Source organism: Haliotis rubra, unplaced genomic scaffold (assembly GCF_003918875.1).
Source record: "Haliotis rubra isolate DU_JTF1 unplaced genomic scaffold, ASM391887v1 Scf620, whole genome shotgun sequence".
In the NCBI taxonomy this organism is placed as follows: Eukaryota; Metazoa; Mollusca; class Gastropoda; order Lepetellida; family Haliotidae; genus Haliotis; species Haliotis rubra.
This window is the reverse complement of record NW_025767325.1, coordinates 586,556-602,043: the sequence shown is the minus strand read 5'-3', so window position 1 is coordinate 602,043 and position 15,488 is coordinate 586,556. Positions and strand designations below refer to the sequence as shown.

At 40.3% G+C, this 15,488-nt stretch overlaps 1 protein-coding gene across 1 annotated transcript; it reads right to left on the bottom strand.

The window, feature by feature from the left end:
- Nucleotides 1-1,884: 1,884 nt before the first annotated feature.
- Nucleotides 1,885-9,589, bottom strand: LOC124256229 (lipopolysaccharide-induced tumor necrosis factor-alpha factor homolog; the record flags this gene model as incomplete). The annotated part of the gene is made up of 3 exons (XM_046690197.1): nucleotides 1,885-4,284; nucleotides 7,296-7,464; nucleotides 9,124-9,589. Coding segments are annotated over 3 exons (747 nt in total), but the record flags the coding sequence as incomplete, so codon positions are not given.
- Nucleotides 9,590-15,488: the final 5,899 nt, after the last annotated feature.

Below are 15,488 nucleotides of genomic sequence, written 5' to 3'. Positions count from 1 at the left end.
TGGAAATTAGCTGACGTTATAGGGTATCTCCTGACTGAAGTTAACCCATGGTTTTTTCGTTATGTTCATGTAAATGTGCGGAGTCTTCAAAGACGAAAACTTACATAAGTGTTGAATGGGTTCTGTGAGTGGTAAACAAACATCACATGTAACCATGGGTACAAACCTGACCGCAAGGAATTCTGGAAGGCCACAAGGCAAATACACACTTCACGTCTGTTTACAGTTCAGCTGTATGTTGCTGAATATATTTCCAGAAATACTTTTTAACGATCATGACACCTGATAACACGAAAACATCGTCCCTCATTGGGTACCAGTGAAGCAGTTTATCTGTACTAAAAATGGTGACTATAAAACAATGGTCATATCCCCGTTAAATTCCCCGTCACTAGCTGACCATGGTATCTGAGCACATGTGACGTGTTTTAATGGTAAGAATTGGACCCGAGAAATTCTGGATCGGGTTATTACTCATCATATCAATCACTGGATTGTCTAGTCAACCGTTATACTGAAGACTGATAAAGGCATGTGCCACTGATATATTGCGGATTGTGGAGTTAAACAACTAAATATATTTTGTTTGAAGCCAATGGGGATCACATGTGTGTCAAGTACAATACACAGGGAGGAAGAGATGGAAGGTGAAGCAATAGAATGCAACATAAGAAAGACGTAGGAACGCCCACATAACTTGCAGGGTATTCTTTGATAGACAAGGTCCCTACAGGTAATAGTTAACTGAAAGGTAGTGAGAAGAACTGGTTTTCAATGTTGCCTTTATGAGTCACCCAGAATGATGCTTGTACTCATATTGACTGTTGCCGGAAGTTACTACTAGTCAGTCGAGAATAAGGAGTGAGTGAGTGAATTTAATTTTAGGCCACATTCAGCAATATTCCAGCTATATGGCGGCGATCTGTAAATAATCGAGACAGTCCAGTGATCAACAGCACGAGCATCGATCTACGCAATTGGGAAGCGATGACATGTCACCGTGTCAACCAAGCCAGCGAGCCTGACCACCCGATCCCGTTACTCGCCTCCTACGATTAGCATGGGTTACTGAAGATCAATTCTAACCCGGATCTTCACGGGTACGGACTAACGAGTTAAACCATGGATACCCAACTCAGACAGTTCTACTGACCCGACCAGCCTTCATTTCTTTCCCTAAGCATTAGGCAAAGTAACAACGAGAAAAGTCGTTAACCTGATTGTGAAATAGCTGAAATATAGCGGCCTGTGGCGTAAAACATATTCAGTCACTCAAAATGTACGGTCACTTTAAGCAACCGAAAAGGTTCCAAATTTTTTTCCATATTAACTTTTTATATAGATACATAGATTATATATATTCAGATATCTTTGGCCATGGCACAGGTACCAGTTTGCACTTGTCGGGGGATACACAAAGTTAGTGATCTTGAGTACCAGGTTTCATCAGCGATGGCTGATGTTGCTGATGTTGTGTAACCTGATTGCTGATATTGTGTAACCTGTAGTCTGGTTTTCTTTAGGACTTCCTGTTACCCTCTACCAGTCGAGGTTGGGAGATGGAATGATATTCCTGTCTCAGAGAGAAAATGTCATCTGTATAATTTGCGTGATATTGGTGATGAATACCAAAATATATTTGTCTGCACATGCTTTAATGCTTAATTTGTACCTCAAATGCCGGTATATTGGCCTGGGCGAAATTAAGTTCAGTTCAATTCTGGTGATTAGGTGCCTCACTCACGATTACGACTTAATCCAAAAATAGTTACTTGAATCTGTAGGTTGCTAAGTCCCAAATATCCCCAATATAACGGATAATATATTCAGATAGATTGATTGTTTCGTTCGAAAATGATTTTACATTATGACAAAACACATACATGAATAATCGTTATTATTTATTGCATATGAAATTTACAAGCGACGCAATACATGACAAAGTTTTTATGCATAGTTACAAACTCATTAATATCTGCATGGCATGTACATAGACAGAGCAGGCACACAACGAGCACTTTTCAAGTGAAATAACTGTTAAACAGTATTAAAACAATTGCTTTACACTTTCTATTGCGTGTTCATATTTTCACGTGTAACGGGAATCCATTGATCCACTGACATATCTGATTATCTTTTAACCTTGTTTTCCTAATAAATTACGGTGTGCGATCTCGCAGTGCAGCACAGGACCAATACCGCTGTGGTAACATCCATTCATTGAAAGCTGTACACAGCGGTATTCCAGCGATAAAACGGATGTCGGTAGAATACTCGAGCCTGGCCAAGAGAAGCCATAGAGAACTACTCCTTGAGCATCGATCTATGAAATTTAGGATACGATGACATGTATAACCAATCCAGCGATGTTTTGTTTCGTTGGTTTGTTGTTTAAAGGTTCAGCAATTTTCCAGCTGTATGGCGGCGGTCTGTAAATTATCGAGTATGGACCAGATAATACAGTGATCAACAACATCAGCATCGATCTACGCAGTTGGGATACGATGACATGTGTTAACCAAGTCAGAGAGCCTGACCACCCGATCCCGTTATTCGCTTCTTACGAAAAACATATGTTCCTAAAGATCATTTCTAACCCTGATTCCCGGGTTCAAGTCAGCGAACTTGAATACCCAATATCGTTAGTCTCCTCTTACGGTGTATTCTCTTTTCGCTTGGCTATAAGCGGATTACGATTGCAGTCCAGTGCCTGCACAATTATAGTCTGTTCAAGTAAGTGGAGTTCACTACCGGCACCTTGAAGAAAGAATTGACCTTTAGAAACATATACTCTTTAACTGGTACCATCTCACCACTTGTTTATGGTGATGCCGTTTCTCATCCGGGGGGATTGTGAATGTGATCATTATGTCATGTGAAACAAATTATACAATTGTAAGTATTTATGTATAATGCACAGTGCACATAAATATTTTCCTGGTGTGACATTCAACGCTTATTTTGTGTATTGGCTGATTTACAATTTCATCATATTTGTCAGATAATTCATTTTCGTATATTTGTATATATGCAGTATTGTGCATGCATATTATGTTACATGCAATATTAGTAAAATTAAAAATGTCACCATATTTTCAAATGACTCGTATCCGTATAATTGCGGGTGCTATATGCAATAAACAAAATGTGATAAACTTTACTGTTTACCAGCAAGTGCTGGCATACTTGCATTTCTGCTACAGACTATAGCCCATTGTTGTAAGGATCAGTACGGTCCAGTAATTCTAATCCCTAAACAATACGTGCAGGCAAAAAGAGAACATCCCCCTCTTACACCAATCATGGGTTGTTGAAGATCAATTCTTGCCAAACCTTTACAGTTGATATTTTACTAAAACGTTAGGGTGGCATTGCTGTCATCTAATAACAATTTGAAAAGGGAATCTATTTTGACACATTTGAGAAATACATTGATCACGTAAACACAATCATTTTGTCGTGGATAGATCCAAAATCAAAAAACTAAACAAATTTCGTTTTTGTCATGATAGCTATCAATGTATGTTTTGTTTGAAAACAACTTTATTTTCCAAACGTAAATATGCAATGTTTACTGGAATGTATTGTTTGTTTTCAGAGATACATGTACATTTAATCAACATGTTGCACTGATGATATGCGCCAAGAGAGTTCGATTTTGACCTATTAAGGCCATGTTGGGTCTTGCAGCCAATTAGTGTGGTTCAATGACTATCTCCAACTGTTGGAGGCGCATCCCAATGAAACAAGGGCAGTGAGGATCCCCGGTTATATCTTTGACATGTTCTAACTTAAACAATTTCATGTAACTTCAGGTACAAAGTATTAGTCCGTGGGCCAGGTAAACATGTATATATAAAAAGCAACAGAAGCGAATGAAAAGAAAGGAAATTTTGGACAATTTTTCGGTGAAAATGTTTTTACATTCTCTCAAACACGCACTACTTCATGAAAATATATACAAACTACTAGCAAAAAGTATATATATATTTACAGATGAAGAACCCATCTGCCTTTAAACAGGTTCAAGATAGAAAAAGACTCAGGCCAGAATACATGACATTGTTCTTTACAGACTGGTCAACATCATCGTATAGACCAACAAATATGTTTCGTCTTGCTTGGCAAACCAGCAGTCATGGTCGATTTCTCAAATACTGTGTCTGACTATTTCATCCCACTTGTGAAAACTTTCCAACAACTTGCTTGCAGTTGGGACAAGAGTGCCTTGCGTCCTTCAAGTCGGAAATACAGAATGGTATTAGGCAGCAGAGCAAGAAGCACCTGAAACCAAAGAATACATATCATAATAAGTATGTTTAATGCCATTTGAATTCAACCCAAATAATTAGCATTGATGTTGTCGATTAACGCAGCTCTCTGAAATATTCAGGAGTGGTGGGGTAGCCCAATGGTTAAAGCATTCGCTTGTCACGCCGAAGACCCGGGATCGATTCCCCACATGGGTACAATGTATGAATCCCATTTCAAATGTCCTCGCCGTGATAATGCTGAAAAGTTGCTAAAAGCGGAGTAAAACTAAACTCACTCGCTCTGAAATATCCAAGCTATATCATTATGATATCGATTCTTTACCAGACAATCCAGGGATTGGAATCAAGAGCGCCCATCTACGCATATGGGATGCGAAGACCAGGTCAGCATGCTTGACCACACGATCCTGTTTGGAACAGGCATGGGTCGCTGAAAATCAGTTCTAACCTGGATCTACATAGGCCAATGAATCAGCGAGGAAGGTGAAAAACATACTGTGTTTTGAAAATAGAGTTAATTAACCTGTCGATTGATTGTACCAGCTGGTTGTAAACGAAATACTGTCTTCGGTGATGCTGCAAATCAACTGTTTGAATCAGAGGTGGTTGGTGTGATTGATAGACCAGTCAGAATAGAGTATTTTCAAAAAGCAGGATTTATGTTGATGGTAAGGTATATACCGGAATATAACATATGTTATATTTGGGATTACACTTTCTTTGTAAAGTACAAATTCTAGTACTTTTTGAGTTGAGCCCCATCCGGGATTCGAACTCACACCCTCAGAGTCAGGCACCTAATCGCCGGCACACAAAGTCAGCCGCCTAACCCACTCAGCTACCGCGACTTCCACAAAAATGGAAGTCGGACAACTGGTAGTCTAGACTGCCGGCTTTGTGTACCCCTCTGATAAGTGTTAATTGGCACGGCTCCCACGACCGAAAGCTATGATTACACAATGCCATTTAGAAAGTGGTCAAATGTAACATATGTTATATTTGGGATTACACTTTCTTTGTAAAGTACAAATTCTAGTACTTTTTGAGTTGAGCCCCATCCGGGATTCGAACTCACACCCTCAGAGTCAGGCACCTAATCGCCGGCACACAAAGTCAGCCGCCTAACCCACTCAGCTACCGCGACTTCCACAAAAATGGAAGTCGGACAACTGGTAGTCTAGACTGCCGGCTTTGTGTACCCCTCTGATAAGTGTTAATTGGCACGGCTCCCACGACCGAAAGCTATGATTACACAATGCCATTTAGAAAGTGGTCAAATGTAACATATGTTATATTTGGGATTACACTTTCTTTGTAAAGTACAAATTCTAGTACTTTTTGAGTTGAGCCCCATCCGGGATTCGAACTCACACCCTCAGAGTCAGGCACCTAATCGCCGGCACACAAAGTCAGCCGCCTAACCCACTCAGCTACCGCGACTTCCACAAAAATGGAAGTCGGACAACTGGTAGTCTAGACTGCCGGCTTTGTGTACCCCTCTGATAAGTGTTAATTGGCACGGCTCCCACGACCGAAAACTATGATTACACAATGCCATTTAGAAAGTGGTCAAATGTAACATATGTTATATTTGGGATTACACTTTCTTTGTAAAGTACAAATTCTAGTACTTTTTGAGTTGAGCCCCATCCGGGATTCGAACTCACACCCTCAGAGTCAGGCACCTAATCGCCGGCACACAAAGCGGAACTGTCAGTGGGGAATGTGTATGCTTGTATCTTGTTATCAGAGCGGAACTGTCAATGGGGAAAGTGTTTGTTTGTATCTTGTTATCAGAGTGGAACTGTCAGTGGGGAAAGTGTTTGTTTGTATCTTGTTATCAGAGTGGAACTGTCAGTGGGGAATGTGTATGCTTATATCTTGTTATCAGAGTGGAACTGTCAGTGGGGAATGTGGATGCTTGTATCTTGTTATCAGAGTGGAACTGTCAGTGGGGAATGTGTATGCTTGTATCTTGTTATCAGAGAGGAGCTGTCAGTGGGGAATGTGTATGCTTGTATCTTGTTATCAGAGTGGAACTGTCAGTGGGGAAAGTGTTTGTTTGTATCTTGTTATCAGAGTGGAACTGTCAGTGGGGAATGTGTATGCTTGTATCTTGTTATCAGAGTGGAACTGTCAGTGGGGAATGTGTATGCTTGTATCTTGTTATCAGAGTGGAACTGTCAGTGGGGAATGTGTATGCTTGTATCTTGTTATCAGAGTGGAACTGTCAGTGGGGAATGTGTATGCTTGTATCTTGTTATCAGAGTGGAACTGTCAGTGGGGAAAGTGTTTGTTTGTATGTTGTTATCAGAGTGGAACTGTCAGTGGGGAAAGTGTTTGCTTGTATCTTGTTATCAGAGTGGAACTGTCAGTGGGGAATGTGGATGCTTGTATCTTGTTATCAGAGTGGAACTGTCAGTGGGGAAAGTGTTTGTTTGTATCTTGTTATCAGAGTGGAACTGTCAGTGGGGAAAGTGTTTGTTTGTATCTTGTTATCAGAGTGGAACTGTCAGTGGGGAATGTGGATGCTTGTATCTTGTTATCAGAGTGGAACTGTCAGTGGGGAATGTGTATGCTTGTATCTTGTTATCAGAGTGGAACTGTCAGTGGGGAAAGTGTTTGTTTGTATCTTGTTATCAGAGTGGAACTGTCAGTGGGGAAAGTGTTTGCTTGTATGTTGTTATCAGAGTGGAACTGTCAGTGGGGAATGTGGATGCTTATATCTTGTTATCAGAGTGGAACTGTCAGTGGGGAAAGTGTTTGCTTGTATCTTGTTATCAGAGTGGAACTGTCAGTGGGGAATGTGTATGCTTGTATCTTGTTATCAGAGTGGAACTGTCAGTGGGGAAAGTGTTTGTTTGTATCTTGTTATCAGAGTGGAACTGTCAGTGGGTAAAGTGTTTGTTTGTATCTTGTTATCAGAGTGGAACTGTCAGTGGGGAAAGTGTTTGTTTGTATCTTGTTATCAGAGTGGAACTGTCAGTGGGGAAAGTGTTTGTTTGTATCTTGTTATCTTACCCAAATAAACACATGAAGAAACACACAATCCACTGCAGTGTACTGGTCTCGTCATCGACGGTGGTGGTGACCGTGGCGTTGCAGTGCTGGCAGATGATGAGGGCGGGAGTTCTCCTGTACCGGACGGTGTTGCCGAGCACAGCACCCCCAGGCTGATTGATGATCACAGCTGTAGGGGGGACAGTAATCATATGTGACGAAGAATGCACACTGAAAATCCAACCCCCACCCCTTTCTCACTAGATAAATAGCCGGAACCTTAAGTTTGCTAGTTCGGTTGGTGTTTAACGTTGCACTCAGCTATATTCGAGCTATAGGACGGCGGTCTGTAAATTATCAAGTCTCGACCAGTCAATATAGTAATCAACAACATGAGCATCGATCTACGCAATTGGGAGACGGTGACATGTGTCAACCAAATCAGCGAGTCTGACTTCCAGATCCCGTTAGTCACCTTATGTCAAGCATGGGTTGCTGAAGACCAGTTTTAACCCTGATGTTACGACACATGTTTCTACATCACAATTAGACATTCAACACGATTCTGACATGTTGATTGTGTGTATCATAGCACGCTCGTTCGACATTATCTGAAGGGTAATATGTCCATTTTCAGACATTCTGTAGATGTTGCGATGAAATAGCTAGTGTCCCTGAGACATTGCCTTAACCATTGACTACTGAAGTAATATACATTATATATTTTCACCAAGCCGACAGTGATGTTTAAGAGAATTAAACCAGTTTATTAGGACTGCAAATCTGCCCGAGTCAGCTTTCCGTCGTCTTCCAAAGGCAAGGGAGTTAACTCACTATATAATTAAAATAAATTGCAGTTAGTTAGCTCCCTTGATTCGAGAAGCCGGTTCCCCTGAACATAACACTGCACCACCATCCGTAGTTAGACTAGCAGTTTTCATAGGGTGCCTTCAGTGCAGATTGAATACATCTGACAGCTGTTATTGGATGACTGCGACGCAGCAAGTAAGATGTTTTAAAATAGATCCATCCAGTAATTACTACTTACCATATCTTTTAATATATAGTGCTGTCTCTTTTAACATGATGACTGAATGCTAACTCAGATATTTTGAAGCGATTGACATTTTGTGCGGAACAGGGGTTGGTCTGTTTAGCTTCCTGTACTCGGAAAAGGAGCTGGCTGAGGTGGTCATATTGGGTCTATATTTATATTGCTTCTGTAAGTTCAGACAAAGCGCGCATGAACATGTAATAGATGTTGGTGGCTTAGTTGTTTCTATAACAAATGTAGCATTGCTATAGATTTCAATGTGAAAAGTATTTAGTTTTGTATAACCTTAACAGGGGCGGATACAGCTTTTTGAGAAAGGGAGAGCTGCACACTCTTGACGCTTCATTTTCACGACGAGAGTTTCAATGGTCATTTAATAAACTTTCAGGAGAAAAGTGTGTGCACACATACCTACTTAACACACACACCCCAAAGTCACTTTTACACAGTATATTTTTGCAATAGGTTCCACTGTACTGTTTGTGGGCTTTCGCGAAACGGTTACGCATTTAACATTGGCGGGTTATCTCCCTTACATCACTGGAATTTCATATCTAAACGTTTCAACCCTCGGGAAAACTTTCTACAGCCTGTTAGAGATATGAATGTATTGTGTATGTAAATGTTTGCTCATTTTGATAAAAGTACATTCCTTACGGATCGTAATGGACGTACTAGGGTCATGAACATGTTAAATGAACCCGGGTCAACTACCGAGCGAGCGCACTACTCACAATCCGATGACATCTTTAGACTTTTACTAATGAGGGAAGCTTTTAACAGTCAAATACTCACTTGTATTTGCCGGTGGTCCGACAGGGTACCCTCCTGTAGCGGGTGGTGGGTGGCTGCCATAGGCATATCCTTGGGGCGGTCCCGGGGGGTAGGTTTTTGATTGTGGGTCCGTAGGAAGAAAACCTTGTGTCCCTTGTGGAGCTGCCTGGCCCGGGACAGATTGTGGGTAGGGTGGCTGGGGATACAGAGGTTGTCCCGGGGATGGTTGGGGATACTGCGGTTGTCCCGGTGGTGGCTGTGTGTAAGATTGTGGTCCTGTGGGTGGTTGCGAGTAGGCAGGTGGTTGCCCTGGGGGTGGTTGAGAGTAGGCAGGGGTTGTCCTGGAGGTGGGGATTGCTGTGGAAAGGGCGGCTGAACTGTTGCAGGTTGTTGGGGGTAGGCAGGTTGATTTGAGTAGGATGCCTGACCCAGGTCTGGATCCTGGGAAGGGGGTGCAGTTGCTAGTGACACATTCCCTGGGGGTGCGTCATCAGGGATGCGGTACTTCTCCTCGCTCATTCTATGACGCTGAATAATGGATATAACATAGTTCATATTATAATATATCTGAGTGAACATAGATACCCGTACCCATTTCTACATGAACGTTTAAATTACTCAGAGAGCGAGAGATGGTTCACAGAATCGCTGGGTGGATGAGCATACGTTTTCTCCGTATATTTGCTGCAACCTCTGAATGACCAACATCAATGGGTGTTCTGCAATTAACAGTTTTTGCTTTTAGATCAAGTTTTTTGTTTAGAATAGTCAACTTATCCAGTGACACACACACACACACCCACCACCCACCCACCCCCAACTTTTGATTTATTATCATTATCATCAACTATTACAGAAAGAGATGACAAATAGGTCAGTGTATTGTATATCTATTTGATAAACGTTTACCACTACCGATACAGAGATATGTATATTGGATTCTATTTATTTTACTGAACATTTGACAAAAAGAAGAACTTTGTATTATGCGAAGCTGTGACAAATATGTCAATCATGCGTGTCCAGTTGAGGTATATCTTTTGTTATAAAGACGTGGTATACAATAGGAAGCATGAAATATCAGGAAATAATTTGAATAACTTGAAAGTGTTCTTTATGGCCTTTAGGTGTGAGCAGGAATGAATACCAGACATTATTTGTTTGTTTTTAACGCATACCGCGCATATAAACAGTTGAGAATGTGTATTGAGGTGTGCTTATAACGACCAAATTATTAAATAAATTTACAAAATTATGTTAATAATAATGAGTTGTAATAACTGGTGATGTAATTGTACTGATTATAATTACACACATGCGTGATTTCAATAGCGACGGAAAGGGTGTTGTAAATCAATAATTTTCGCCTGTATATAATTGTTTTAGGTTTTAATGATATTAAACTAATGATTTCAGTTGTAAAAAGCGGGATGATAAAGTGTGAAGATAAAGTATTGGGTTTCAAAATGTACAGTGAAATTGATGTTGCATGATTAGCAACATCAAATTACATTTGTTCATTATTCAGACAACTTTAAATTACCCATTTTATACATAAACAGATCTATTCTGAAATGTATAACTATCACATTGACGAGGGGGTCAAGTTAAATTTATATAATGATAATGATAATTAACCCTACAACCGTATCAAGTACTCGCCTCAATAAATTAAATAAATAAATCAAATGCACGGCATGTAATATTAGTAAAAAATCTATTTGATATTGCTATGGTATCACCAAGTACTCCGCCATAAAACCTCTCTTCTAGACCAATGTTTATCATAACATTCACGTTCATATAATTGAGTAATTCGTATTTTTGTCAGTTTGTTATGCTTGCCTGTTTTCATCATTTCGTCGTTTTGGGGTCTTTAATGAAAGTTAATGCAGATATTCCACAAACAGTGTAGCGCTGCTGTCTAGAAGTGCATGTGTACCTAACGACTGCGTCATGGAGCACTTGCTTAATGCTGACAACATAACTATTGTCGTATGTCCCAACCCCTGTCTGTGATGAAATGAACCTCTGTTCCCATGTACATAGACACACACAAACACACACCTGCTAGATACACCGTATGTACGCGAGGACGTGTGTCATGCGTAACACTAATGTTGAAACTGATCCAATTCAGATCAATGAAGACGTTAGTTTCAAATCGATTTCCATCTTCGAGTGAAGATGTAGATGAGCGATTGAGTTGACATATGAAAATATCGCGTAGGAGTTATATTACCTCTGGTCAATCACCTGCACCGATATTTATCAATACAATGTTTGTTTCACTGCCACCACTTGTATGTTGTGTGCACGAACCTCTGCATATTCCATGATGGGACGGCTGAATATTCAGTCGGCCTCTGACAACCCTCGCACCATAATGTGTCTTCCGGATGTTCATTAAAGGTAGCTGGATGCTGAGTAAACATTCCGTTATATCGGGCAGTGACTACCTTAGATTTACCTGAGGGCAATGTCACACAGGTATAACCAATCAATACCGACCTCTTACCTTGTGATTTCAGACTCTGTTCACTCCTGGTAGACAAAACACAGGTAGCCAAGCCATTAGACCGTGAAGGTAGGTCACGCGTTGGCATTCGCTAGTGTGCCGTGTGCAAACCTGCCCGGGAAGAGAAAATGTATTTGCGAGTTTCACCGGCTGAGTTGTTGGTGTGTATTAACTGCTGGTTGAAGTACAGCTATATTGTGTACAGTCAACTAGCCAGAATGAATAAATGAATGAATGAATGAATGAATGAACCTTCCCTACAACCGATCCGATAAGAAATCATACATATTACACGAGACTCTCACGCATGCATTCGGTAATCCACAAGTCGGCTTAAAAACACTATTACATGCTTTTGCCAAATTTGACACACAATTTGATTTTAACATCTTACGTGGGGACCTAACTTCAGATGACAGTATGTACGAATTACTCTTTAAAACTATGTGTTTATTGTAGATATTACTATATTACTATTCATTGCGTGTATTGATAGACTGATAATTGTCTACGTGAAAATGGCAATCTAAATCAACGTAAATGGCGACATTAGCTGAACAACAGAATTATATATCAAATAAACCTGACTACCCAACCATGGAGTTCTGAGAACACACGTCCCCTGTCGTACACAGATAGCCCCATCCGCTTTACCGAAGTCTCTGTGTAACTGACTTTGAATGGTGAATACGCGTACCTGCTATTGACAAACTAAGGAATGTTGAACCCGACTTGACCCGTACTTGGCTATTTTCCACATGTTATTGATTCCTGGGGACACTTGGACAAAGCCATCTCAGCTCTACGACGATCGTAACTCTCATTCTTTAAGTAGACTTACGGTAGTCGTAGACGTTCGTAAGCTCCCAATGTGCAAGTGGGTCTTGGGTGAACACAAACATGTACTTATACCTGACGGAAACGATACCTGGACATGACGGTATGGAAGCATAATAACCCATTTCTCATATGTTGGTATTGGTCAAGGAATTACTGAATATTCCTGGAACCCGTTTCTCAAAGATCGGTTCTACGGTCATCGTAACTCTTATACTTTAACATAGGACCGCCTCCGTGGTGTAGTGGTTAGAGCGTCCGCCCGGAGAGCGGAAGGTCGCGGGTTCGATCCCCGACCGCGTCATACCAAAAGACGTTAAAATATGGTACTTGTTGGTCCCTGCCTGGCGCTCGGCATTAATGGGTCCAACAAGGACTGGTCGGCTCGGAGTCAGTATAATGTGTCTGAGTGGGGTATTCATGCTTCACTACGGCATGGTATCTCAGTGAGCTAGCACTATAAAACCAGCTTAAGCCTGGGCTAGTACAAGCAGCCGCACATACACACGCATGCACGTCGTCATATAAGCGAAATATTCTCAAGTACGACGTTAAACCCAATTTCACCTCACCTCACCTCACTTTAACATAGACGTACGACGTCTTAGCGCTACGATATTTTGTGAAACGGGGCCCTGATTTGCATTACCGAGTAATTTATGCACGGATGACAAAAATTAGTCTTGGGAGTAAATGATACACAAATATTAACAATTTTATGCTAACAAAACATGTTCCACTGTTATTCTCTTTAAGAATATCATTAATACAATTGAAGGTTTGATCTACTCTTGCGTGAAAGTTACTGCTGCTTGATGACATGAACTTCTACTAACTGTGGCTTTATGTTCATTGACTAAACATTTTCAACACATACATATGACAGAGTGTTTCGTGAGTTTTTAGTATTATATTAACGTATTTTTATTGTAGATATGTTGAGGACCCCGTATATTTCATTCTTGCGTTTGTGACGGGCGACCCCGGTTGCACAGGATACGGTCAACTTTTCCCGTATCCTGTGCAACCGGGATCGCTCGTCATAAACACACTAAAACAAGAAGGAAATATAAGGGGATGTCAAAATACCGAAATGCATCGGGCGTTTTTGTCCACAAAACAGTTGCTGATGGATAGTGATTCATAGGCATATATAGTCTAGTCGATATACTCAGAATCGTACATTGAACTCTGCTTTCAGCAGAGATTAATAATGATCATGGAAATAGTTTTGTTTGAAAAGTATTTAAAAACATATTTTTCACCTAAAACGTGTTCGCAAAGGCAATTCGACACCTGAAACTTGTAATATATAGTTTTATAAAAGCAACCAGATGATTTAACAACGTTTTCCTATGCAAAAACCTTAAAACAAAATTTAAGACCCGCCTCTGAAGATTCATTTATCATTATATCGTACATTCAATCTTTCATGCAGAGATTCCTGATTAGAATTGGTTCCCAGTTACCTATATGCTGGTCGTGAGGGGCGGCTTAATAAACACTGTCATTCCGGGGGATTATGTAATGTCAACTCCGTTGCTCATAACATCAACCACTGGTTTGCCTATACATATCTAAAATATTGCTGAGTGCAGCATCAATCAACAAATAAGCAAAACATATTTTTTAATTAAAATTATGCATCACTGTGCATCGACTGTTGTATTTTCCATGCTTTGATACACTTGTATAAGTACTTTCTAAAATCTATTGTATCTCCGCATATGGACTGTTGTACCTTCCATGCATTGATGTACTTGGTTGAGTACCTTGTAAAATTATGCATCACTGTATATGGACCTTCATATTTTCCATGCCTCAAATCTCCACTTTAAAGCTCTTGTATAAGGACCTTGTAAAATTATATAACACTATATATGGACTGTTATATCTTCCATCCCTTGATGTACTTCTCTAGTACCCTTTACAATTATGCATCACCGTACATGGACTGTTATATCCTCCATGCTTTGATGCACTTTTATAAGTACTTTCTAAAGTCTATTGTATCTCCGTATATGGACTGTTATACTTTCTGTGCTTCGATGTACTTGTATAAGTACCTTGTAATATTTTGTATCACTGGATATTGACTTAGTATATCCTTCGTGCCCTAAATCTCCACCTTGCTGTATATAGTACTTGTATAAGTACTTTGTAATGTATTACTGTATATGGACCATGTTGTACACAGAGCTGATGGCCCACACCACTGTACCGAAATAAAGAATATCGAATGCTATGCTTCATCTATTTCTGACGACGTTCAGCGAAGACACATAAACTACCTGTGCAAGCCTAAACCAGTAACTTGTGTGACACCCAAGACACGGTGAAGTCCACCATTATTGTGAAGAGCGGTCGAGTGTATGGTCGAGAGGACTCCAGATTTGTTGAACCCTGTTGAGATGTCGGGTTAACATAGATTCATTTCAAGGATAATTCAGTCCTATGGGGCTACTGGGTTGACTCGATGACTAAAACTGTTTGTCAACATCTGTGGCTTAAAAAATTGTACATTTCACATAGTGCCCACTATTGTATCATTTAACGACGAAAAACGTGTCAGGCTACGTGAATTGTACATCAACACAAAATGACGTTTATACAACCGGGAGGGTTATGGAGGCTTGTATTTACTGAAACTAAAGGTATAACACGGATGATATATTGTCCACGTAGTTGAACGATTGCTAACCATTATTGTCAAGTCACATAGTGGAACAATGTTTCCCAAAAGCAATATGAACTTTTGATTTCCACACAGTTCACGTTATCGATGATCAGCGTATTTGACAGTTGTTTAATAACCCTACCCCCTTGTATATCGGAAATCGAAAAAATATGTTTTTGGCGAATACCCCGTGTCATCACGTATGTCTTTTACGCCCATTCGAATATTTTTTACATATAATCGGTACTGATGTATGTATTACCTTAGTAATATACTCAAATCTTGAGACACAAGATAATGGTATGTGTATGTGCGTTTGTGCGAGAAGCGTGTGTTCTTTTACTCCTTGCGCAA